Source organism: Pyrgilauda ruficollis, unplaced genomic scaffold (assembly GCF_017590135.1).
Source record: "Pyrgilauda ruficollis isolate IOZ18807 unplaced genomic scaffold, ASM1759013v1 scaffold7, whole genome shotgun sequence".
NCBI classification, from domain to species: Eukaryota; Metazoa; Chordata; class Aves; order Passeriformes; family Passeridae; genus Pyrgilauda; species Pyrgilauda ruficollis.
Genome location: NW_024528821.1, coordinates 4,996,928 through 5,023,185, shown reverse-complemented (window position 1 = coordinate 5,023,185; position 26,258 = coordinate 4,996,928). Strand labels below are relative to the sequence as shown.

Below are 26,258 nucleotides of genomic sequence, written 5' to 3'. Positions count from 1 at the left end.
TTGTCTTCACAGTGGCTAATAGGGGGTTATGTTTTGCATAGGCTGACAATACAGAGATGTTTTTGTTATTGCTGATCAGTGTTAGAGCCAAGGCCTTTTCTGCTTTTTGTATGGCCTCGCTGGTGAGGGGGCTGGGGGTACAGGGGAGATGGGGAGGGGACACAGCCAGGACAGGTGACCCCAACTAACCCTGCCCATGACACCACACTCAGTACAGAAAGCTGGGGGGAAGAAGGAGGGGGGACATTTGGAGTGATGGTGTTTGTCTTCCCAAGTCACCATTACACATGATGGGGCTCTGCTGTCCTGGAGGTGTCTGAACACCTGTCTGCCCTGGGAAGCAGGGAGTAAATCCTTTGTTTTTCCTTGCTTGTATGCCAGCTTTCACTTTCACTATTAATCTGTCTTTATCTCAACCCAAGAGTTTTTCAGCTTTTACCTTTCCAATTCTCTCCACAATCCCACTGGTGGGAGAGTGAGCAAGTGGCTGTGTGGTGCCTGATTGCTGGCTGGGGTGAAAACACAACAGGAATGTATCACTAGCAGGATCTGGACCAACCAGGAAGTTGAAACTCAAACTGTGTGACTAAAACAGATGTGTAGGTATTTTTTCATGTATTTACATTTACCCTGTTGGTTGGGGGGAACAGTGGCAGGAAAGTTTTATCCTTTTTAAAATGCAGCACCGGGCACCTGTACCTAAGGTGACTGTGGCAGCAACCCCTTGCTTCTGCTTTGGGCATCTTTGATACCATGATGCTGCTTTTCAAAACAAGAATCTTGCTTTAGGAGACAGCAAAACATTCTGAGCGTGGATGGATGAGGTGGCATCACACAGCCCAGAAGAGACAGAGCAAAATCAGTTTTTCTTGTATTCTGGAAAGCTGTTAGCAAGCACACAGGAGATACGAACTGATGGCAAGGCTCCCACGGTCGGTGTGGGGAGGGCTGGGCTGGAACAGTGCAAAAGTAGATCTGAAAGGAGCATGCAAGAGGAACTTGGCACTTTCCCAGTCTACACTCGCCACGCCCGGGAGTGTTCTGTGGATTCCCAGCACGTGAATGATAAGGGAGAGCAATCTTTCCTCCCCAGACACAGAGATAAAGCCCAGGAGCCAGGCAGCAGCCATGTGCACTGATGCTGGAGAAGGAAGGAAGCTGCTGCTACAGCGAGGCCCCTGCGGTCACGGGTGACAAACGGGTGACCTCGGGCTGCAGTGGGGCAGTGTCCCCACCCCGGCTGGCACATGGGGCTGCTCAGTGCCTGGCCACTGGCCCTCGGGCACAGGCTGGGCAGCAGCAGCTGCACTGTGCTGCAGGCAAAGCCAGCCTGTCATGGCAGAGGAGTCTCTCCATAGCTCCACATGCCCTGTCCTTGTCCTTATCCTGAAGAGCAGCATGTTCTGTATAAAGATCCTTTTTCTTGGCAGTGGAAATGATCAACAGTTCCTTACTTCAAGGAAAATCCCACAAAAACTGTAATGCCTGTGGTGCCAGTGCCAGTTACCCTGGGCAGTCTGCACAGGGGTGCCAGATCTGGGGTCTGCCTGATGCTACAGATGATCTGGGCTGTTCCATTTCCTCCTATTATCTCCAGTGAATATTTTAATCCATACCTTATGGAGCTGAGAGCCTTTCCTATTGGGGTCTGTGGAGAACATGTGCAGGTGTGCCCTACATCTGGTGTATTTTTCAGCACACACGGTATTTTGAGCTTTCACATCAACCCTTTTGAAAAACCAGTCCCAGGTGCTGTTCTCCCACGCTCTGGAAACAGACACTAGGCTTTCCTCATCACCCTAGTCAGTCCTGAACCAGCAGCAGCTGCATCATGAGACCACGCCCCAGGAGCATGAAAGGTCTTAATTCTGGAGAAATCAGTAAACAGGTTTGGGAAACATTGGCACAAACAGGAACACACACAAAGAATGTACAAGAAACACAGTAAGCTTTTTGCAATTCTTGAGTTTAATTACTTCAGCATGTGGGGTTTTTTTTTGTTATTCAGTCTTCCCCTTTCCATTGCAATCTTTCTTAAGAAAGTTGCACAAATACTTTTCCCGGACCTGTACATAAACCAGACACACAGATTTACAAACTTTTTTTTTCTTTTTGCAATTTTTTGTAAGCCTTGGTTTCTTAGCTTCTTAAGAGAGAAAGTGTATTAAAAACCCATGATGCACTCAGACCCAATACCTGACAGTGAGCTGCGCTGAGGGGAGATGACTCTGAGACAGAGCAACGTGACACTAATCCATGACAGAAATTACAGTCCAACCAGTGCGGGAGTCAGAGGCACAGATCAACCTCCCAAAGAACTCTTTTGTCTGCATGGTGCTGTCAAACAGCACACAGAAAAGCCTGGTTTTCACTGATTCACTCTTGACAAAACTGTGGCCTTTGAGAAGGAATTAACAAACCAAACGTGACCTGGGACAGATGCAACATGCTCACCTCCCCCTCTTCCTTCAGCTCATGAAAACTTGAGACTATTCAGCCCTTGACCTCAGCAAGTCAGCAAAAGAAAGACTCTGAAGGCTTGAATAAGACAAACTTGACAAAAGGCAATTCAAAAGATGGAAACGAGAAGGGTCACAAGGTAAGAACAGGTACAGAAGCACAGAAATAAAATGACACTGAAGGTGTTACACACTCAGGAGCAGGACCTTCCTCTGCAACTCAGAGATTTGACAGTGAAGCACAAATCCAATGAAGATGGGCCAGCACAGATAACATGCATTATCTAGCAGGCTTCAGAATATCTACCTTGGATTCTTGAATATAAAAGAGCTCAGCACTTTTTAGTTCAGGAACATTAGAGAGAACAAAGCCTGCAGGTAGCCTGAATTCCTAAAACTGGAAAAAATTTAAAGTAACTGTGCTGGCAGGAAATATCAGGTGATATTATCCAAGGGGGTTTCTACCTGCATCCAGGCCTCCTGCAGCCCCAGCAGTTTGCTGTCACTTCAGCACACAGCAGGTTTGTGTGGGCTGGTGAAGCTGTGACAGGCTTGGTACTAGCACACAGCTTGCAGCTCCACTGACACTGGGGCTGGGCTCCACAGTGCAGCTGCTCAGAGAACTTGGGAAACAGTGCCAAAAGAAACTCTGGGGAAGGACTTTTTGGTGAAGTAGACACTAGTTTATGTAATTCATTGTCAAAAGACTCAGATGCACCTGGTTGATTTGACTTTAAGATTCCACGGGCAGAAACTGCAGCGTGAAACCTGATGTCCACACAGGGGCAGGGAACAAAAGCTGCAACCAGCACAGAGACACCTTAATGTGAGTCAGTGCAAGGCACCCCAGGGCTCCCCTTCTCATTTCAGGGACAGCTGCTGGCCTTTGCTCAACATGAATCAGTCCTACTGACTATCTCCAAGGACACACAACCTGTGAACTGGGGGCAGGTTACCCCGGAGCTGCCATGCAATGTGCATGAGAAATCAGCACTACACAGGAGGGCAAGCACTTCCTACCACAACTCCTACAATCCAGGGCAATGGATGTGTGCTAGCATGTTAAAAAATAATACTCCACAGTTAAATGTCATTTTCCATAGGAAAAATGTTCCCTAAACCTAGGAGCAAATCTAGGAGTATGAAAGTAATCTAAGCAGATGCAAACAATCGTAGCCAGTAACTATAAAAAAAAAAAAAAAAAAAAAAAAAAGAAATCTCAAATTAAAAACAAAATTTTAAAACAACTTAATTTCAAACAGTAGGCAAGCCACCTATTGAAGCAGGCTCTCCAAAGAGTAAAACCCAGGTTTAAAATATTACACACCACATTACTATCCAGCTAATAAAAACAAACACCACCCCCCAACAAAAAAACCCAGCCAAACTTTACAAACAGGATACAAACAGATTTCCTCTTGCAATAAGAATATTGGATAAAAAGTTATGGAATACACTGTGGCATGTTTACAGGGTTTTTGTTCTTCCCCTCTGTCTGGTGCCTTCACTCCACCAGCTCTTGTTGTTGTTGAGCCTGTGTTCAGTTGTCCCAGATGTGCTCCCTGCTTGCAGCAAGAGAACTTCCATTTGTCTGTGCAGAGCAGGGTCCCCAGGAAGCAGGTGAGGACCCAGCTCACACTTTTTGCTGCTCCACTCCTTTGGTGGTTATTCCATAGCACTAAACTGCTTACAGATGTTCTATGAGTTCAAGAAATTTCTATCTCAGAGGCCTCATCTATGAAGTTAGCAACAGGACTGAGAAGCAGGAGTGGAAATAGTTTATACTCTCCATTCCCATCTTCTGGGAGGAGAGGTGGATCACCCATTCCCAGAGTGTCCAGAGGCTCGGCCTGGCTTGCTGGAGCTGCAAGTGGCACCACAGTTCCACTGGCTGATGGAGGCTGGAGAGCAGGTTTCTCCTCCAGGGGAGGCAGCAGAAAGTCTTTCGGATCATCTGCCTTCCCTGCAGCTTCACCTGAAGGCAGCTCTTCAAATAAGGAAAGCAGAGGGTTGGCCCTGTACTGGATCAGCTGCATATCTGAGGGAAAAACAAACAGTTCAAACTGAAGGCTCTTACTCAAGACAAGGAAACCTGGGGAGGTTGCTTCAAACTTGGTGCACTGCAGGAAAGCCCCACAGCTGTCAGAGTGAAGCCAATGCCCCTGTGCCTGGAAACATCAGTGCCTGAAGCCCACTCCAAGCCCCTGACTCTCAAGCATGCAATGGCAGCACTGCAGTGGAAACCTGAGCAGCTCTGCCTCTGGGGGGATCACAGCCTGTTTAGGAGACAGTGCCACAAGGGCATTTGCAGTTCTGCTCCCCACTGTGGCACTCATGTCACGTTTCCATGTGAAAAGGGACACAGGATGGGCCTTTAAAGACTGAGGCACAGCTTCAAGTTCAGTGAAACATCACAGTCTTCACAAAAAGCTTAAGTCCAGACCAAAGAAGGAGCTATTATAGGCTACAAAATTCCATTTCAATATACAGTTTTCAAAGAGAGTGGAGCTGCCACAGAGCTCAGTGCTCCTTCCTGCCCACCTTTGCTTCCTGCTGTTTCCCTCTCACTTGCTCCCAGACCTTCAGTGCTCTCTGCCAAGTTTGCCATCTGAAACAAAGCAGACAGAGAGTTAAGACAGAATGTTTAACAACAACAGAATGGAAATATTTACTGACTGGTTAACAGAATTAGATGTGAAAGGAGGAGGAAAGAGATAGAGCAACTGAGCAGTGAGCCTGTCATTGCACATGAAGCACACAGGAGCTCTCAGGAGGAGGCACAGTGAAATACAGACAAACTTAACTTACTAAAGAAAACAAGCTTCTAACTAGCAAATATTTGTTCTACCTTCCAAACCAAAAGCTTTATTATAATCAGTCTTGTTGGGATAACAGTTAAACATGATTTCATCATGTAATTGAATTCTGCAGGCACTTCTTAAACACAGCTGCATTTTATATTAGTTGTAGTCAAAGCTCTTCTTATTGGGAAATCCTAGTTTAAATATTATTTCATATATAATATTTTAAAGTATTATTAAAATAACACTTCCAAGGGTACTTTTTTAATAGTATGAATCAATTTTAGGAACTGGACCAAGAGAAGTAAGTTTGTGCTGAACTTCTGTGTATCTTCTGAGAAAACCCCACAGAGCCAAGCTCAGAACAACTACAGTATATTGCATTACAATTTTCATTTAGTACTTTTCCTTTAGTCTTCAGACAGGCATTCCAAGTGTATGACTGCACCAGGAATGTAGGACTGGAAATTATCTTGAGATCCCTCCTAAATTCCAACAAGCCAACATTGGTAATTGAAACCCTGAGTCAGCTGGATGAGATGAACCAGCAGTGTCACCCTGTGCCACCAACCCTGTTCCCACCCTTGAGCTGCATCAAGCAAGATTCAACTCCCACCATCACATTCACCCTCCCCACCACAGAAGTCAATCTTACATTTTCAATACCAGGGGGAGTTTCCATCAGGTTCATATCCAGGGCTGGCAGCTCCGGATTAAATGTCTGAAAATAAAACCAGATCATATGTCAGCCAATAAAGCTCTTGAAATAAAACTGCAGAGAGCTCTGAAAGGACGACAGGACCCAGTGAGCTGCTCCTTCCACTGAAGCATGGGGACAGTGGCACCTCCATGGGCCTTCAGCTGGGAGCTTCAAGCTGTGGCAGTAAACTGAGGTCACAGGAGAAAAGGTTACCCTATTTCCCAGTGATTCCAGGAATACAGCTAAGTTCCACTCCATATCATCCATATTATCCAGATGAATCCAATACAAGGATGTATGCCAGGATGTGAAGGTATGTGATTAGGCTTGAGAAGAAGTGAGGCAAATTTTTTCCTTTTTTCCCCTCCCTTCAGTTCTGTAGAACAGGAATCCTGTATGACGTGGAAAGACTCTCTGTACACTGTGAATACCTACGAATCATTCTATTTGTAATTACTTGCTTTTCAAGATGTTCCTGACTCTTACCCATTACAACATGAAATAAACTAGCAGCATTTCATGACACAACCTGAGCAGTATTTCTCAGAAATCAGAAATAATGAGGAGACACTCACGTCGCTGAACGCTTCGGCACCGAAGTTGTACTGCTTCCCTGACAGCATTGCTTGGAGCTCTTCAAGGCTGGCATCGATGCAGTTCAGAAAATCCTGAATTTCCTCTCTAAAAAGACAGAATTACAGCACTATAAGGCACAGCTGGCAGGCAGGGCCTCCTCTTGCCCCACAGGACAGGTTGCCTACAATCCAGAATAGCCAAGTGGATGAAATCACATTCCCATATCACCTTTCACTCCATTCTTTGAGGTACAGGTACAAGGGAAGACTACCTGAACAGCAAGCACAACTACAGCTACCAGGTCAAAAAGCAGTTCCTCCTTCCACACCTACTTCCTCCCTCATTTGAGTACCTGGTGAATGTTCTCAGATCCCAGCCTGTACACCTGTATCTGTTTAAACAAAGGTCTGATCGCTTTGCCCTGGGACAGTAAGTGATAAGTAAAGGGCTGGAAATAATCTGGGCCTGAAGGAACTCTACCTGCTTTGAAACACTGGCTTGTTGCCAAACTGGACATGCTTCCAGGGACAGTGGGAAGGACATGAGGGACAGTGAAGAACCTGAGAAGGCAGCTGCAGGCACAGTGCCCACACTGCATGTCTTGCTGTGCCATGAGGTGCTCCTGTCCTGAATTCCCAGCACTAAGGAACAGGCAGTTCCAAGGCACTGCCCCACATCCTGCAGTGCAGGAGGGAAGATACAGCAGGGCCTTCAGACCATGAATGCTGGGACACCACCCCAGACCCTCCTACCTGCTGCTGACCGCAGCAGAAGAGCTGCAGGAACAAGGGTTAAAGCTCTGTCCTTGATAGAGCTCTCCTGCAGCCACAGTGGGCAGGAACCCACAGCCTGCACTCCTGATCCAGGGCTGTGTGATCTGACAGGGCACAGGGGAAACAGCTTTGTACAAATGAGGGGCAGAGAACGAAAGGAACAGTGAGATGACCACCAGGACAATCCACATCCAGGTCCCAGGAACAAAGGGCCCACAGTGCCAGCCTGAGATCAGTGCCCTGCACCTGCTGCTTGGCAGCACCTGGCAGTGACAGCAGTGGGCTGACGGGACACACTGATGGATGCACCAGCAGTCAGGCACACGTTACCACAGAGGTGACAGGGACACTTGCCCTTTTCCAGTGTGTGATACCAGCACTTTTTCAAGCCCTGGTAACAAAGGTGCAGAGAATTCACTTTGTCAATGACAATCCAAAAGCTAATTCCCTATGTTCTGCCAAACACACCCTCCAGAACTCTGACAGCATCCCACGAGGTGACAACAGCATTACACTTTTCAAAAACAAGTTCATACCTGTCCAGCAAAGGATCATTTTGGTTTCCAGAGTTGTTCTCATTCAAGATGGAGTCAATTACTGACACGGGGTCCTCTGGAGCATTTGGCTGTGCAGTGTGGAGCTCCACAGCAGCCGTGCCTATTTCGCTGGATTTGCTGACATCGTTTACAGGAACTGATGGGACAGGTTCTGCACAACTTAACTCACTTGGCTGTGATACTTGACAAAGAGGTAAGCCAGGATCTAGAGCTGCCTGTGGCTCTCTAAAATGTGACCCAAAGAGAAACAACACACAGGAGAATTTATCAACGCATTACTGTTCATTTCAGGTTTAGTATCTCAGATCTTAATAAGATTAGGCCAGTCAAGGATTCAGGTAACAAACTGGTCATCAGAAAAAGCAGCAAAGTGGCAGATGAAGAATCTCTTACTACAGCTTATACAGAGACTATGTATCAGAGAAAAACACCTCTTTTTCCCAGGCAAAAAAGCAGCAATATAGTATATAGGAATTAGGCAGGAGGGATTCTCCTAACAGACAGACTCTGGAAAGAAAAATATTTCAAATCAGTCCATATTTTACTTTGGGCATTAACAATTTAATGGGTTTTCAGTAAAATCTGTTGCCACACAGAGAATGCCTTCCCTAGGATTAGTGAAAGCAGTATTGAAACTGGAAATACAACTATACATCTTGATTTGCTAGCAATCTATATACATTTTGGATTATTAGAAACCTATATATGCATTCAGGTCCCTGCTCAATTGAAAAGTCAAGTATGTGTTCATTTGTTGAACAGACAGAAAAGCCTCAGCAAATTAAACCTGCAATGCCCATAAGCCTATCAGGCCTCCAGGGACTCCTGAAGAGACATGAGCTCTGACAATGACCAATGCAGGATGCTGTAGAAGGAAAGCCTGTCATGCACTAACGGACATTCAGAGAGACATTCTGTTCCCCAGAATCCAGATGGATCACCAACATTAACAGAACTACCCAGTTACCAACCCAGGCATAAATACTTCATATACTTTGGACATACCTGGCTCTGCCACTTGTATGTGCCACAGCAAGGAGGCCATTGGTGGCATTTTCCAGGGTGTCAGTGATATCTCGGATTATCAGACCTGTACCATTTCCATCCTCTTCAGCTGCACTATGTTCAGAAAAAGCCATCTGCAGATACAGCACAGAGTGAGTAAACTACAGGCTCTGACTTTTTCTTTTCTCATACTGAAGCCCCATTCTCCTTGCAGTTTCTCTTTCCTGTTCACATTTCATCTGTGACAAGTTGCACTGATTTGCATGAATTTACAGCCAGCATGTTGCTTTAAAGCTGGCCATTACAAAAGGGAGAGAGCATTTGATTACCAGGTTAGGGAATTTGTAGCTATAAGGAAGACTGATATCCCTGTGTATCATCCTGTCCAACCCACTGCCTGTGTCCCTGGGGAGACTTACAGCTTGGCCACTCTCCACAGGGATGCGGACATACTGACGACTGTACTTGGAGGGTGAAGCACCCGCAGCATCCGTGAGAGACCTGAGACAAAGCACAGCTTTAGTTCATCCTGCCTGCCTGAGGGAAGAGCTGCAGCAGTGCCAAGACAGGCAGCAATGGCCATCATTCCTGCCCTCCCAAGAAGCCTGGCTTTTGGGAAAAAAGTGTGTGTCAGGAAGGGTACTGCAGGCAGCCTGTCCTACACACACACTGTGGTTTGGAAGAAGTCACACATGCATGTTTTGAGATTTACCATTTCTGATAACTGTGCCCTTTGGAACTGAAAATGTATAGAATATTCCCTTCCCACCCATTTTAGTGATAAGGAGGAAATACTTATTTTGTGCTTGACTGAAATTCCATCAGCTTTCTCAAGTCTGAATATACAAATGATAAAAATACCTGTCACACAAAAGAAACTGATTTATCCCTACAATTCAAATCTGACACTGGTCTGGGACCTATCAAGTAATTACCTTTTTCTTTTGACCCCAACAATATAATTTCCTCGCATCAAACTTAGTATAAATTGAAGAATCTAAAAAGGAAAAACAAAAGAAAACCGAAACCAGGTGGTCAGCATAGCAATCCTAACATTAAATCCTTAATTCAGATTGCACTACAAAATGATAGTTACATGACAGAAATTAACAGGTATTTTGAAAAAACATTTGCAATTGTATTTTAAGGAACAAAGCAAGAGTTACAAAATGCATAGAAAAATTAGCCCATTTGCACAGTTGGCTTTTTTTTGAAATGCAATATAGCAGCACAAGTCACTAGAGAATTCCAGACCAGAAACAGCTGAGGAATAAACCAGAGAAAATTTTTTCCAGCGTGCAAACTCCTACAGTTTCTGCGTTCCAAGTTCACTTCTCAAGTGGTCTAAATGTATCCTGGTCCAAGATCTTTCACAGACTCCGTTCCATGTGCCTGCAATCTCTCAAGTTCTGGGCTCCTGTTACCATGCACTGTTCTCCACACACTGACATCCTACTATGACTTTTCCTTAGTGCTTTGCTCGTGGTTCTTTACTGTGCTACTTCTGGGACACTCAGGAACTGTGACCATTTTCTTTATGCTGTATTAATACAGCCTGTTCAGCTCTGTGTCATTTGTCATTCTACATAAGCAAAGAATGCCATGAAGTATCACAGAGGCAGGAATAAGGATGGTAGCACTGAAGATGCTGCAATGGTACCTTAGACAGCAGCTTCTGTTGTTGACTGTGCTTCTGCCTTAGAACTGCCACTTCTTTCCACAGGGCCTTATTTTCTCTGCAATGCAGAATAAATCAGAAGACAGAGGATGAACAGAGTTTACTTTATATGCTCTAGTTTTACAGCTTTCAAACTTTTAGAGTACCTTGCAGAACCAATGGCAACATTCCCTCTGTGGATAACTAACCCTCAGTTAATTTGATCCACTAACAAACTCTGGGTTAACTTAACTCCATTTTCCATCAGCAGCATGAAACACTCACTTAAAAAGGACACCCTCATCCTCTGCTGCTCCACCAATAATCTTGATCTGAGGTATTCCTTCAAAGCCTCAAAGCTGTTGAATAAGGACTTTGTGTTACACTCAGCCTGTTTCCAAACACTGACAGCCTTGGGACAGATCTAAAGATGGTGTTCAAAGGGCTTGGCTATTTTTTTTTAAGGAACAGAGAGAGAGAGAACGGTATCTCCTGGACTCTGGTTGATATCTGCTGGCATACCAATGACCTGAACAAATTACCAGTGCCTATATGAAGGGTATCTGAGAGAACAGAGATGAGGATGTGCAAAGTCCACTTCAAGTTAGAAAGAAAACAAAACACCAATTGTCTCTCACTGCATCCAACACTGTTTGTATTCAAAAAATCAAATGCTTTTATTGACCTAAAAACTACTACAGGTGCTGGCAACCAGAGTGAAATCTCAAGGCAGCCAACAAACACCCAGTCTAAACCTCCAGTCTGTAATTGAATTACAAAACCAAACAAGATTCATAAGGTTGTGTGGGGTGGAATAGGCATTCTTAGGAAAAAGTATAGCTTCACCTGTTTCCAGTTCAAATGAAACCCATATTTAGCCAGTCTCCATCAGATATAAGCAACATTCAATGCATAAGTGCCCCGAAACAGCCGAGTCTACCTCTTCATGTTAGCCAGCCTGACATCCATGTTGTTCTGCTGCTCTCTCATCTCCTGCACCTCAGACAGGACTTTGTGCAAATCCTCTGTGCAGACCTTGAGATCCTCAGTCCTCACTGCAGACACCTGGAATAGGTACACACGCTTTACTACCAACAGTGCATGCTCCTTGCTGCAGGGAGAGTGCAGCCAGTCTGCAGGGCAGCACAAGCCCCATTACAAGAGCAGGTAAGACTGCAATTCTTACATGGCATAAAACATCACAACTGCTACAGGTGACAATCCTTAGGACAGGCTGCACTGTACGAACAAAACAAGATGCCAATGCAAACGTGAGATTAGCACTTTGTACCTGGACACAGCAGATTCATGACTGTAATTCACAATAAAAACCACTCACTGCAAAGAGCATTCCCTGGGGGTTCCCTGCCTGGTGACAGTTTGCCCTCTAGTGTCACAGAACGAACACCAGCCAAAAAAACCCCACAGCTGATAGTGGAAGAACAAGATGATCACATTCCTTCTAGGTGTGGGTAAATCTGTCAGCAAAGGAGTAACAAATTTCCAGTGAGTTACTGGGAGAAGCAGGTGTCTAGCTAGATGCATCCTACTCAATCTGAAAATTTATGCCATACCAGTTGAATTGCAGATTCCCCTATGGGTGTTTCTTTCCTCTGCTAAGTGTATTCCAAAGTTATGGAGACTTGTCTGCAAAAGGAAGAGTCCAAACAGCTCTTCTGCTCACAGCACAATCTGTGAATGCTGCTGCTTCAAACAATGGTGGAAAAGCCATCAGAGAGCAAGAAGTTCCCCATCACCTTCCTGTACTTCTATATTAAACATTTTCCAGTTCCTTCAGCAACTCTCTCTGCAGCAGAAGCATTGTTGGCTGCAACACAATTCAAGACTTTGAAAAAGACAGGTATATAGTGCATCACATGCACGTGTCTGAATGACACATCCAGGTTTTGTGGACATAATTTTGAACATCATTTTGCCAAATACTGACTATAATTGAGCCACGTGGAGTCATACCCAACCTGCAGCCTGCTGGGAGTTTTCTTGTTACTCTGCTAAATTCCAAGGACGATGTGAAAACATCTCATGTGGATTCCATGGGGGAGATGAAAGCACCCATGTGGTACTGGCCTGCTGAGGTGTGAGGTAACTCCTGTGCAGGTGGGCTCACATATCTTGTCTTCCAAAGGGGAGTGGAATGGTCAGAAATGAACCAGTGGTGTTATTAACCAGCATCCCATCCCTTTGTGCTGGAACAGAACACAGCTGTTGTGCAATCACTTCTCAGACATGACTAACTACTTTCTTGACACAATCCCATGGTGCAAAGGATGCACTGAAGGGTCTGACAGTTCTCCTCCCTGTCTGCAGTCTAGATGCTTTGCTGTTTGCTGCAGTTAATAAATTATGCTAATGTACACAGGGTGCATCCCAAATGGAATTCAATGCTGTCTGATTTCTCTTCAGCATATCACCCCTCCATGGGAAGACAACCAAAAGTTGTAGGAAGTGGGTGGAAATTCCAAATGCAGCCAGCTAGCCTCCAAAAAAACAAGAGCCAGTATAAATTTTGCCCAAGTACAAGGAACTGCTCTTCAGACTCCCCAACTGGTTAATCAGGGTACCCAGTCCTTGGGTGCTGAGGCACTGGCACAGGCTGCCCAGGGAAACTTGGCTGTCCATTGCCATCCCTGGCTGGATGGGGCTTGGAGCAACCTGCTCTAGTGAGAGGTGTCCCAGCCATGGCAGTGGGTGGAAGGAGATGAGCTCTAAGGTGCCTTCCAACTCAAACCAACTGGTATTCTATGAAGACACACAGGGTATCTGCACACCAGCAGAGCTAAAAGTGAAAGGGAGGAAAGCAAGTCTCCTGCATTCAAACCTGTATTCCAGACAGAGGCTTGAAATACAGTTTATAGCCAATACTGGAATATGGCCCCATTCCAGGCAGTAGAAGAGCAAGGAAATTAATGACTGCTTTACAAAAAAAATCACAAACATTTCCTGTGCAACAAAGAGTATCTTTCACCAACCTATTCAACACTTCACACGAATATCCTTGGCACTGAGCAGAGCTTTTGTCTTTCCATCTAGAACACTCCACCCAGTGCACCACCCCTGGGACACATGGTGCCACACCTGACGTCAGCGTGCACCTGCCCTGCCAGGCGTGCAGGCTGGGACACGCTGGTCACAGCAGAGGGGGGGACAGGCCCCAGCCAGCGCCACTCCATCGATCCTGGCTCCGAGCAGGGGCAGCTCACTGAAGAATCAATCCAAACATCATTGTGGCTCTCCAGCCTACGCTGCGCTTTTATTACCCTGGGCAATGCAGCCACACCTGACAACAGCCTGAAGAAAAGGTTCTGCTGTTCAAATGTCAACGTGATGTATCATGATACTTTCTTCCTCAGGATATTATGGGCTGTAATGTGCCAACAGAGGATAAATATCTGTGCAGAAACAGGTCAGACAAGGCCTGAACGAACAAAAGAAAAGCAGAAAGTGCTCATAAGGATGTAGCTTAGTGGCAACACAGTTTTGGAGGAGCAATATACTTTAAGTAAACTCATCCAAATGAACTGGTTACTGATGTCCTTGCTAATTTTTAATGAGTGCCAAATGGGAATGTATTTTCTTTTGCTTCTTCTACTTTGTGCCTTTCTTGGAGTTGGAGATGCTGACAGAGCTGCAGACCATGCTAAGCTGCAATCAGGGATATGAACTCTGTGGAGAAGGGCTATGGTTTGATGATGATGCAGAACATGATCCTACCCTGGTTCACAACCAAGAGCAGAGCAGATTTTGTCTAAGCACTGCACAAGGAGGCCCAGCCAAGCCAAGCCAAGCCAAGCCACCTTGGGAACCTTGGTATCTGCTGGCTGTGTTTGGAACACCCATATGAACTCCTGATAAGCCATTTTTCGTAACTAAGTGAAGTAAACATGTGCTTGGACTATACCTTGCGCTTGATGTTTTCCAGTAAATGTGCCTTCCCTTGCTTGAAGAAAGGGTGCTGGAACTCAATGACTGAGCTTTTCTCTGCTGTAATGATACCATTCTCCAGAGCAATCACCTTCCTGAAACCATCTGTGGAGAGGAAATCAACAAAGCCATTTCTTCCAGTTGAAAGATGACTCGGAATACATACAGCTTAAGAAAAGTCCAGTGCTACCAAAACACCCACTGCACTACAGTCACTGGGGGCAGAAACAGTGAAAAACAGCCAAGGTAGCCGTTCTTGGTGCTCAATGATTTCATCTGATCTTCACAGCTAGAGGATACGTCCACAGTACCGCTGCCTGCCCCTGGCAGGCTGCACATGCAGCTGCACAGCAGAGGCCAGCCATGACCAAACCATCACAGCCACGTACAAACCTTCACAAGTTAGTTAGAAATGAGATTTATGACAACATCTTGAATAGAATCATGTCCCAGTGGATGCAGAGGAGTAGTACATTTTCCCTTTTATCCCTGATAACTACACATCAAAACAAATGCTGTCATGTACCACCATGGTCTACAGAATGAAGCAAGGCAGAGAAGTTAATTCCTTGCTGCCTATGCAAACACCAGCAGCAGAGCACCTGCCACTTCCATCACTGCTCAAACACCACAGGGTAGATGCATGATTCAGCTGACAGGCCAATCCACATCTCTCCTCAGTCAAGGTTTTAACACAATTATGCACTCCAACTATTATTAGAAAGCCAGGATAGATCCAGCAGGAAAAGGAGGCTGCCACTACATTGTATAGCTACATAGGAATATTTGCTTTTTTTTTCATTTATGCAGGCTGCAAGGGAAGAGATGATTGTTTCTTTGGATTATCCTCTGTCACTCAAGTGATGGATCTCACAAACACAAGCACACAACACAAACAGAAGCATCTACCCTCTGTCCAGAGACTAAACAGAGGTGCTATAGGTTACAAAACCTATACAGGCATCAGCTAGAGAGATCAGGCAAACCTACTGGGCAAGGACAGAGAGCTCCTCCCTGTCAGTCTGAAATTCTAACTAAGGTAGCACCTCCTGTGCTGTTTTTCCCTCCACTGGTTCCAGAAGCTTCTGCAGTTACTCCTGTTGGTTGCTGCAGCCCCGCATGCTGCACTGTGCCCTTGAGCCACCCTCACTGCACCCCTCTGCCTGGCCACACTGCACATGATGCTCTCACGTTGAGCAGAGAAAACATACTGAGAAATGCAGTGCAGCTTGGCCCATCAGCAGGACTGTGTTCCAACACAGCAAAGCAGGCAAGAGCAGTGGTAGCCCCAAAATTCAGGCAATTTTTCTTCACATTCTAGGTGAAAGGGTGCACACACAGCCTCTGCTCCCCTGGGGACACACGTTTGCTGCAAGAGCAACGCTGGAGCTCAGGGGAACCTCACGCTAGCTCTAGGCACCAGCACATATTCTTACAGCTCTTACTCAAAAGGACTTGGAGCTAAAACACAAAAACCAAACACTAAACCATGCTCTACCATCAGTCTTTTCTTTTGTAAAGCAAACTTAAGGCCAGGGCTCAGGATTTTAGGGATGAAAATCTTGCCAAGTCCATTTGCTTGTTTAAAGAAATCCAAACCAAAGCCCAGTAGCCATGAACTTGGCAGACAGAGTGCGTAGGAACCGCTGATGCTTACACATGTTGAGCTGCCGTATGAAGCTGGAGATATTGTTGTGTTTGAAGTACTTGGGGAGCAGCTCCTTGGCAAACCTCTGCTCATCCAGAATGCAGAAGTTCTCGCCATTCTAGGAAACAAGCAGAAGCAACAGTTAGTGAATAAGCACAGCTTTTCTAAGGTGTTGCTCTTAACTGAAGATCATAAATCAGCAAAGACTGTTCTGACAGCAGGGAAGGGCAAAAGACTTCACCAAGTGAACTGTCTGTGGGAACACCTGGGACTGGACTAAAAAGCTTGAATTCAAAGACACAATTACATAGAACACTTCTACTGAACAGGGAATTTTCTTAAAGCCCTGACACACTGATCTTAATTAAAAGCAAAATTTTTCTAAAAACCCGCTCCCTTCGTCCCCAGTAAACATAAGCATTGCACAAGCCCAATGGAATCCATGCCACTAAAGAGATTTCATCTCCTTTCATCAGCCTGCCCAGCTCCTGACAAGATTCTTCCATTGTACGTGCTATGTCATCACTAAAAATAACCACGTAATGTTGCTCAGCTACCGAAAGTTCAGACAACACAACCCAGCGGTGACCAGGGGTAAGTGTGACACCAGCAGTGCCGGATTTTTAACATGCTCAAGACCAAACTTCCTGGAAACAGGAAGAGCTTTTTACATCACTTTTATATTGTTCATGAAGAGGACAAAAATACTGCGTTTCTTTTCATCTTTGTCTCTGTTAAGGGCAAACGGCTGGAAAAAAAGTGGAGAAAAATCCTACGGATTTAAAAATGTCAGGGAGCAAAAGTAAACGCAGTGCGTGTGTGGGGTGTGCGGTCAGCGTGCCCGTGCCCGTGCCCTGTGCCCGCGGCTTACATCCCGCCCCGCTACGGAAGGAAAATGGACACTTAATGGCTCCTGACAGCGTCCTCTCACCGCTCGGGGCTGCGGAGCGGCAATTCGGGACGGTCCCCGGGGATGTCCCGCCGCGCCCGGACGCACCGAGGGGCGGGGCCGGCGCGCGGAGCAGCCGCTGATTGGCGGGAGCCGCCAGGCCCCGCCCCCTCGCTCCGGCGGCCGCGAGCGTGACTCTTGTTGTGCTCCCGGGGGAGCGCGCGGCCGCGTGACGTCTCCGCAGGCATTTAAAGGGGCCGCAGCCGCCGCCCCGGGAGGTCCCCGGGGAGCGCTCGCCCGGTGCCGCCGCCGGTCCTGCCCCGCAGGTGGGTGCTGCTGGCCGCCGCTCTGCCTGCGCCCCGCCCCGCCCCGCCCGCCCGCCCTGTGGGCGGGAGCGGGCGCGGTCGGCGCTGCGGGGCCGGGCCGGGCAGGGGCTCGGTCAGCCCTTGGAGGCAGAGACCCTTTGTCCCTGCCGGGCTGGTCCCGCCGGCGCTCCCGCGTCCCGCTCCGCAGCCCCGCCGCGCCGCCTCCCGCTCCGCACGTAAGGGGTGAGCCGTCCGTGCTCCTGCCTTCCTTCTGTGCTTTCCCCTCGCTCTCGGGCTCTGGTTTCCCTGAAGTCAGGTGTCGGGGACTATCCCTGCATCGTCCATCTCGGTCAGATAGGAGTTGGATCCCACCAACCCTCCTGAAATCTGATTTCCGTTCATTCGCGATTCCTGTGCTGTCGGGGACCCGGTAAAGGGCGGTCCTGGGGGAGGATTCTGCTGTAAAGTATAAGATTCAGGGATGGATGTAGTGTAAAACTTGGACTGGTTTTGGTTTTCTTTTTCTTTTTTTTTTTTTTTTTTTTTTCACTTTAATCAAGGCAAATATTAATATCAATGAAAAATTGAAACCAAAAACTTTTGAAACTAATTTAGCTACTTTGACATTGCACTAGTCGGGTAAATAAATGGTGATTAGTTACTGTGAAGGGTATGTGAGCGCCGACTTTGTGACATCTGCTACCTCCCCATTCAGGGGTATATTTGCTGTTCCCTGGAATTACCCCAGAGGTGTGTGCGATGTTGTGGCCCAGCTCTAAGCAGAGCCCAGGCGGGACTCTTGTAAAGCCTCGGGAAGGCTGTGCCACAGACCTGTCCTTGGCTGATCCATGGGGCGCTCAGGACAGGCTGTGGCTGTGCTTGACACCGGTTCGGGGCGGCGAGCACGGCGGGGTTGTCTCCGTGGTCGGTGTCAATGGAGAAAACAGCAGCGCTGCTCGGTGCTGTGGCGCTGCCTGCCCAGAGCAGCCTGCCCCGCCTGAGGGCCTTGAGGAGGCCGCGGCGCGCCCGGAGCTCCGCGAACTTTGCCCTGAGCTGACACGGAGGCCGCAGCCCGGGCTGAGTCAGGAGCATCCCGCTGCCCTTCCCTCGGGGTGGGTGTTGGTAGCGTGGCAGGCTTCAGGCTGAGGCTGTTTCTTTACATGTTGTTGTCACCGTTGCCTTTTCCTGGTCTGCGGTGTGAAACAGCGCAGGTATGGCTTGCCAGACTCCGTCCTTTGAGTGCCTGTTGGCACAGAGTGAGTCAAGGAGGGAGTTTTACCTCGCTGTGAACAGCAGCAGGGAATAAGTCAGTGGCTGAGTGGTGTGTAGGGTGGGCATGAGCCGGTGTGCTGCTGTTGTTCCCACGCTGCTGGAGCTGCTCTGAAGGGGCTGTTCTGTGTCTGAGTTTTATCAGGTGTATCGCCAGGAGCTTCTGAAGGGCACTGGCTGGTGGAGCCACTGGAGCAGAGCTATACTGTGTTGCATCCGCAGCATCTCAGATTTAGAGAGCCCTACAGCTTCCGTCTGAGAAAGGAGGGAAAGAAGGTGTCTCCGAACTTTGTCCAATTTATTGCCTATTTGGAAACAGCAGTACTTGATTGTCATTAGCTTCTGAGAATGGCACAGCATGTTTGGAAATCAAGAAGTGAAGCTTTGGAAGGTGTTTAGTCCACAGCCATGTGCTGGGGTTGAATCATGTCCGTTGGGTATCAGATGTTAAGAGATGTTTCAAAGCAGCTCTGTGCAATGCTGTGCTGACTAAAACCTTACAGAATATCCAGCTTTGCTGCAGACAGACTTTATACATTCATAGTGCTGTTACAAAGAGAGTAAAAATAATGACAGTCTCTTTATGAAAAACCTTTGCCATGGTGCTGCGTCACCGTCCCTTTCTGTACGAAAAGGAAAACTGATTCTTCTGAGTTTTCTTGCTGGGTCATGTTTCTCATTCTGCTTTCTGTTTCTCTCTGCTATTCTGAGTTGCCGTTGCATGTCTCAAGAGCTGAATCTCAACAGCTCTTTAGGTGTGGTTTGTTTGCTGGCTACATCCAGCTTTGTTAAGGGTATCATTGTGTGAGAGCTTTTGTAGTCATTTTCATGTGATTTTTAAATGCAGTTCAATCCTTCCTTATCTTTTGGTAATTCTACTGCCCCATATTGCATCAGGTTCTCCTTCATACAGGCGGTTCTTTGAGCCTTTATTCACAAGGTTCTTTGAGCCTTTATGCAACCATATTTTGGTGATTTCAGACACTTTCCCCAACTTTTTCCCAACTGTAGAGTATTTCTGATGCTTATTGCCAACAAGCTTGGTGTCAATTGGAAGTTTTATGAGTAAGCTACTTACTGATCAAAATTATGGGGAAAAGAATGGAACAGAAAGGAAAAACTTTGTGCAGCCTATTTGAGATATACTCCTGGATTACAGATAGCTGCTCCCTAAGAGCCATCTTTAAAGAAGTTAAAATTTAAAATTACTTCATAGTGACTAAACTGTACTTCCTCAGGTGACTTAGAATAGAGGGATCTTGGTGACAGTTTAATATATACATATACTTGCTCACGACTATTTGCTTGAGCTTGTAAGCCTTTTGTGGGCCTGTAAGATTATTTGGAATGTGAGCAGTAGTGAAAAAAAGGATTAATTAAGCTATTATGAGAGCAGCACATTTGGTATTGGGGACTCATTACCAAGGCATGATCTCCATCCACCTTGTGTGTCAATTTTGTTACAGAGAGATTTCCTTCTTCAATATTTGAGTAATGATCCCAATAATACTTACACCTGATTTCTTCATACCCTCTCAAAATGTCCAGCACCTTAAAACCAAATGGTCATATCCTGTTTAATTTTTTTTGTCTTTCCCAAACAGGCGTAGCTTCCAAAAACACCTTCCCTTCAGGCTGAGATGGGATCAGTCTGGTGGCTGCTGCTCTGCATCCCCATGCTGTCACCCACATTTGCTGGGGGTGTGATCCGAGTTTATTACCTGGGGATCCACGAGGTGGACTGGAACTATGCTCCAACAGGGAGGAATGTGCTTGCTAACCGGAGCATTGCACATAACAGGTACGTTCTCTTCGAGCAGAATTCAGTCTGGGGCTGGCTTTGAGCTGTCCTTTGATGTGTAACTTCATGCAAGTGTTGTGGGGGCATCTGAGCAAGCAAAAGACACACTCCCGTAGATTCTGATCTTTATGAGCTTAATGTTTAACTTGTTTTATGTTCCTGTGGTAAAACCTGTGTCAGTGGGAAAAGGGATGGTTAGTTTGGAGAGTCCAGAGCCCATACTCTGGAGAGAAGTGTATGGAAAACAAGCAGGGAACAGAAAATGGAGCAGATGCAGAACAGATTGTTCTAAAATCGCCCAGATTTTGCAATGCTCTGCCCTGAAGTTTCATTTTGCTTAGTTCCAGCTGGTGATCAGCTTGTTTATCCTGAAGCATGATGACTCTTCATCTTTATATAAATGGCTTCACAGAGCCAGCTTGTTTTTGTTGCAGTGGAATTTCGAGCCTTAGACTTAATGGGACTTCCTGCATGGGATTTTAAGGGCTGTTTGAAAAACATTTTTGTTTCTCTTGCGAAAGTAGATCTGGAAACTGCAATAATTGGTTTGAGTTACTACACAAACAGTATTTTGGGTTTAGTTTTCAAAACATCAAGCATTTTTCTTTGGCTGGTGTTTTTTTGTGTGTGTAGTTTGTTTTGTTTTTTAAAGGTTTCCATAGTATTTTAAGGGCATTTGTACTTTTTTTCCTTGCTCTCATTTTCTGTGGCAAATAGCTGGTATTTTTTGACCTTCTCTCAGTCCTTTACCCCTCCAAAATAACTAACACTCAGGTTCACACACCTCCTTCAGAAACAGCAGGAACAGGAAGGGTGCACAGAAGCATCAAGGTCTGTCAGTTTAGCATGGAAAAGTCTCTGTTCTCTGGAGATGCTGTGTAGATTTAAATAAGTTCACACGAAACACCCCAAAATTCTGGGTTAATAAAGATGTTACTGCTGTCTCCTAAATTGGTAGTGAATGCAGTAGATTTTGTTTGGTTTCTCTCATAATACATGAAGAGAAAGAAATGAAATTCAGGGCCATTGAACTTAAAAGCAATTTAAAAACTCTTGTCACTGCAAACAATTAGCTAATGGGACCTATTTGTACAATGATTGCAGAAATGAAAATGGCAATTAGAAAGGGATGAGATGTTGATATGATTGACAGAAGTAGCAAATTATTTCAAGGAGGTTTTTTTTTTTTTTGTTGAGAAGAAATGGACTGTGTGGAGAAAGAGGCACATCTGTAAAACATCTTAAACTCTTTGCTGATAATGGCTGCAGGGATGACTTGGCAAAGGACTGAACTCTGGATTGCATAGCCAGAGCCAAGCCCTGCCTATTTTTGAATATGAGGCCAGTGTTTAGTATTTGGATCTCTGCTGTTCATTCTCTGAGATGTGCATTAGGATTTACCTCCCTTCCAGGGCTGCTCATGCTGTGGGTGATCAGTCTAAAGGGGGAAGTGAGGGGAGTGACCTTGTCTCTCCTTTAGGCTGGTTCCAGTAATAGCTGCACTGTGATTCATCTCTTATCTATTAAGAATTACCCATAATGAGCAAATATGCTTGTGAGTTAAACTTTAGTACCTGTATGAGGTTTTAACTCTGGAAGCTGGTTATGTGCTGGGTATGTACCTGCCTGACTCTTCTGCCACTCTGGAAGGAATTTGGAAACTGTTAAGTAGAAAATCATCTTTCAGATTTCAAATTTTGGCAAGAGAACTCAGGACTCCACTCTATCCGCCTTGTGATTTAGCTGGAAATGCCACAGAGGAATCAAAGTGAGTCTTGAAGAGCCCAGTGAAGGCTGAAGGAGGCATGAGAAGGGATCTCCCTGTGATACCCACATGGGATTGTCTGGGAAGCACTGTCCTTCCCATTTCTTGTTTGCAGGGCACAGTTCAGGGAGCACTTTGTGTCTGTTGGTGAAGAGCTGGGTTTGAGGTTGTGGCCATGCATGGGTGGCTTAGAACATCCCAGGGTCCTCTAATGCCAAAGCTTTCGGCTGTACCCCGGAAAGTGGAGTGTCACCATCACTCTGCTGCAGTACTGACCAGCTGTTGTGTATAATGATGACTCATAGTGCCTTTTCCTTTGAATCCAACAGCCAGGCCTCAGCATTCCTGCAGTCTGGGAAAGACAGGGTGGGAAGCACCTACAAGAAAGCTGTCTATAAGCAATACACGGACTCCACGTACAGCACTGAGATCCCCAAGCCTGTCTGGCTGGGGTTCCTTGGGCCTGTCATCCGAGCAGAAGTGGGGGATACCATTCAAGTACACCTAAAAAATTTTGCTACTCGACCGTATACAATCCATCCTCATGGAGTTTTCTACAAAAAGGACTCTGAAGGTAAATGAGCCACTGCCGTCATGGAGACAGATTTTTCTCACTGGGAACTTAGGAGTATGCATGGAGGAGAACTGTTCATAAAGCCCCAGCTGGAAGGCAACTGCATTTGGGTGTTTGGTGAAGACACCAGGTCATGGGTTAGCAGGGTCATGGGGCTGGAGTCCTGACCTGGGGCCAGGTTTCCTGATTTTAGAACCTCCAAAACACTGATCGACTCTAGAGATTGTAGAGAGACTGACTGTGGGGGCACAGTGCAGAACTGAAGGCAAAGCAGCACTAGGCAGAATAGAAATAATCCTGCTGACTGTGTGCTGACCTGTTTACTGGGCAAGTTGCCTTACAGTGGCTCTGTGCCTCAGTGCCTCTTTGAGGAAGTGATGATTAAACACTATTTTGGCCTTGGGATGCTGAGTCTCAGCTCAGTATAAGGTTACGTGTGTGGGCATCTTGGCTCTTCTTGAATGGATGTTGTGATTGCTCAATTGTTCTAGGATCCCTGTATCCTGATATGTCCCCCCAGGATCAGAAGAAGGATGATGCTGTTTTCCCAGGAAGGAATTACACCTATACTTGGACTGTTCCTGAAGATCACAGTCCAACTGATGATGACCCAAACTGCTTGACCTGGATCTACCACTCTCATATTGATGCACCAAGGGACATTGCATCTGGATTAATTGGGCCTTTACTTACATGTAAAACAGGTAAAAACACCAAGAGAAAACAGCTGAAGCTTGCAGTTCCATAATGTAAAGGTCTTGTGGTGGCATGAATAGGGATAGGATGTGAAGATACTCTGTGCAGCTCCCAGCTTCAGGGGGAAATGCAGCTTGCTTAGAGAGGGGCTCTGGCTGGATTTTGGTCATTGCATTGTCATTATCCCATAGTGGTTGGGCAGGTGAGCTTGCAGGCCTGTTGATCCAAGAGAGCTGCTTGATTCCACGTTAAAAGCAAGGCTCTTGTCCAAGATCTAGTTTGTGTTTGAAAATCATGGTGACAGGAGTGAGAAGACTGAAGATGTTGTAGTTGAGTTGTGTAGTGGGCAGAGCTGCTTGGGAGAGAGAGCTGTATTGGCAGGGATATATTGGAAAAGGGTGAGCTCGCTGCTCTGTGGTGAGCTGTGAGAATGGTGGGAAAGCATCTGTCTCCAACTCATGTGACAAGACTTTCTCTGCTGCTGTGGTTCTAATCTCTTTCCTGACGTGTGATTTTCTACATGAGTGATTTTCTGCATTCATTCCTCTCTCCTTTCACCTCAGGAACGCTGACTGGCAGCTCTCAAAGACGCTGGGATGTGGATGTTGATTTTTTTCTGATGTTCAGTGTGGTGGATGAGAACCTAAGCTGGTACCTGGATGAGAACATTGCATCATTCTGCACAGATCCTGGCTCTGTGGACAAAGAAGATGAGGAATTTCAGGAGAGCAACAAAATGCACGGTCAGTGTCACCTCTCTGAAGCCACCATGTCTGCCAAGACACTCAGGAGTGTCAGAGCTCCAGGATCTGCTCTGAGGTCATGTGCTTAGCAAGTAATATCTCAGGGACAGGGCAACAACTTCAGAAAATTGAAGTATTGTTTTGGTTTTATCTTTGGCTTGATTGAGCTTTCCTAACCTTTGTTTTAGGAGTGAGCTGTGGAGTGGGCTCTCCAAAGCAGAGGAGGAAGAGGAGTTCTGGTTAGGTCCATCCTCCTCTTGTGTCTGTGCTGTCACCTGCTGGCAGGAGCTCTGAAGGCCCCTTTTCTGCTCTCTAATTTTGGCTTGCTTGTTTTTGCAGCTATTAATGGTTATGTGTTTGGCAACCTCCCTGAGCTGAAGATGTGTGCTGGGGATTCTGTTTCATGGTACCTCTTTGGGATGGGCAATGAAATTGATGTTCACACAGCCTACTTCCATGGAGAGACACTCAAAATCCGGGGCCACAGGACAGACGTGGCCAGCCTCTTCCCAGCCACTTTTGTTACAGCAGATATGATCCCCAGGAACCCTGGGAGATGGCTGCTGAGCTGCCAGGTCAATGATCACATACAAGGTAAGGCAGAGGGTGGAATGTCATGGACTCTGTGTCCTCTGGTTTTGATGTACATGATGTACAGTGTGGTAGGGAGCAGTGTCTTGGGCGTGGAAAAATGTCCCTAAATGAGTGGGTGATGCCTTGTCTTGTAAAATTGGAGTGGGTTGGTTACTAATGTGCAGGGCGGCTTTGGTGGGGGTGACTTGTACCGTGGTGTGATGTTTGGTGTTTGGTAGGGCTGAAAGCTGAGATGAGGCAGTGCCTTAAGAGCTCTAGTCCCTATAACAGGCACTTGCATGATAGATCTGAGGACAGCAGAAGACTCTAGTCACTCTCAGCCCATACTTGCATAGCATCCAATATCTAAGGTTGGAAGTTCTGCTCACAGAACTCCTTGCTGTGGAGTTACTCACCTTCTCCCATCCATGTGCCTTTTGGGACAGCAGAGGGGAGGTGGGACTGCCCATCAGGCTGGCTGAAGGGGCTAAATGAGTGTCCACCTTCGTGTCTTGTGCAGCTGGGATGGGGGCACTCTATGAAGTCCGGCCCTGCTCTCGGCAAGTTGCAGCCCCCAGCCTGGGAGGGCGAGTTCGGAAGTATTTCATAGCTGCCAAGGAGGTGCAGTGGGACTACGGTCCCTCGGCGCTCGACCAGCTCAGTGGGAAGCAGCTCACTGACACAGACAGGTGAGTGAGAGGCTGCTGGGCTTGGCCAGGGTTTGGGGAGTCTGGCCTGCATCAGGAAAATGTGGAATTTCTTTCTTTTCAAATTATGTGCCTGCTGTTCACATGAGGTGCATTTCCTGGGAAGGTAAATCAGCCTGTCTAGAAAAGGAGGCTGCTGCAGCTGGACTGCACTGAGAGCAGCACAGCTACCTTGGGGCCTTCCCATGAGAGTGCTGCGTGGCACAGCTGTACCCAGAAGCAGCAGAAGTCCCAGCAGATGTACAACGTGAGCTGCCACATTTGTCTCTGGGCTTCATTTCTGCTTGCTGTGCCTAACCTAGGAACAGATTGATTTATTTGAGAAATTATTCAAAAAGCCCCTGATTTATTTGAGAAATGATTCAAAAAGCCCCTGGTGCAGCAGACACAGGGTGGCATTGCTGGCCTGCAGTCGGGCCTCAGGCTGGTGTTGCTGCAGGATGCAATTTCTGGGAAATCAGATGCCAGCACTTGGGTGGCAGCCCTCCATCCCATGGTCAGGTGACTGGGGTAGCAGTTGTGACACTTCCTGTTCAGTCTTTGGCTAACTGAAAGGGATTCTTCTCCTTCCACAGAGATGACGTCCCTTCCTTGTAATCTGTTGGAGAGGATGTACCTTATTCAGATGGAGGAGAGGAAATGTAGAGTAGTTAATTATTTACCCAGTGCCATGCAGCAAGCCTTGCAGACCTTAGACCTGTGAGCTGGCCTTGTAACTGCACTGCCTCTCCTGCAAGGCTTGTTACTTATATTTGGTGAGGGTGGTAGTGGAGGAAATAAATACCTTTACAGCTGTTTATTTTAGTTGGGAATGGGGC

At 46.6% G+C, this 26,258-nt stretch overlaps 2 protein-coding genes across 9 annotated transcripts in view; one reads left to right on the top strand and one right to left on the bottom strand.

Moving 5' to 3' along the window:
• Positions 1-1,950: 1,950 nt before the first annotated feature.
• On the bottom strand, positions 1,951-18,404 carry LOC121363194 (heat shock factor protein 3-like). The gene is made up of 14 exons (XM_041485329.1): positions 18,199-18,404; positions 17,116-17,755; positions 16,128-16,236; positions 14,448-14,575; positions 11,469-11,593; positions 10,532-10,607; positions 9,807-9,868; positions 9,291-9,372; positions 8,872-9,005; positions 7,846-8,091; positions 6,536-6,641; positions 5,916-5,981; positions 5,001-5,067; positions 1,951-4,497 (listed from the first exon to the last, which is right to left on the bottom strand). The coding sequence occupies exons 1-14, from the start codon at positions 18,402-18,404 to the stop codon at positions 4,166-4,168; spliced, it is 2,379 nt and encodes a 792-aa protein (XP_041341263.1). The 3' UTR covers positions 1,951-4,165.
• Positions 17,129-26,258, top strand: part of HEPH (hephaestin) — a 22,229-nt gene continuing 13,099 nt past the window's right edge. For 4 of the 8 annotated variants that reach the window (XR_005956655.1, XM_041485388.1, XM_041485386.1 and 1 more), the window contains exons 1-7: positions 17,129-17,333; positions 20,186-20,382; positions 22,477-22,721; positions 23,213-23,425; positions 23,981-24,160; positions 24,500-24,754; positions 25,254-25,422. Coding sequence is in view for 7 of the 8 variants with exons in the window: in XM_041485388.1 (XP_041341322.1) it covers positions 20,222-20,382; positions 22,477-22,721; positions 23,213-23,425; positions 23,981-24,160; positions 24,500-24,754; positions 25,254-25,422 (1,223 nt within the window). In the remaining variant the exon portion in view is untranslated. Of the gene's footprint in view, positions 17,334-17,437; positions 17,556-20,185; positions 20,383-22,476; positions 22,722-23,212; positions 23,426-23,980; positions 24,161-24,499; positions 24,755-25,253; positions 25,423-26,258 lie in introns of those variants that run through there. The other 4 variants (XM_041485382.1, XM_041485383.1, XM_041485384.1 and 1 more) reach the window with 4 other exon arrangements.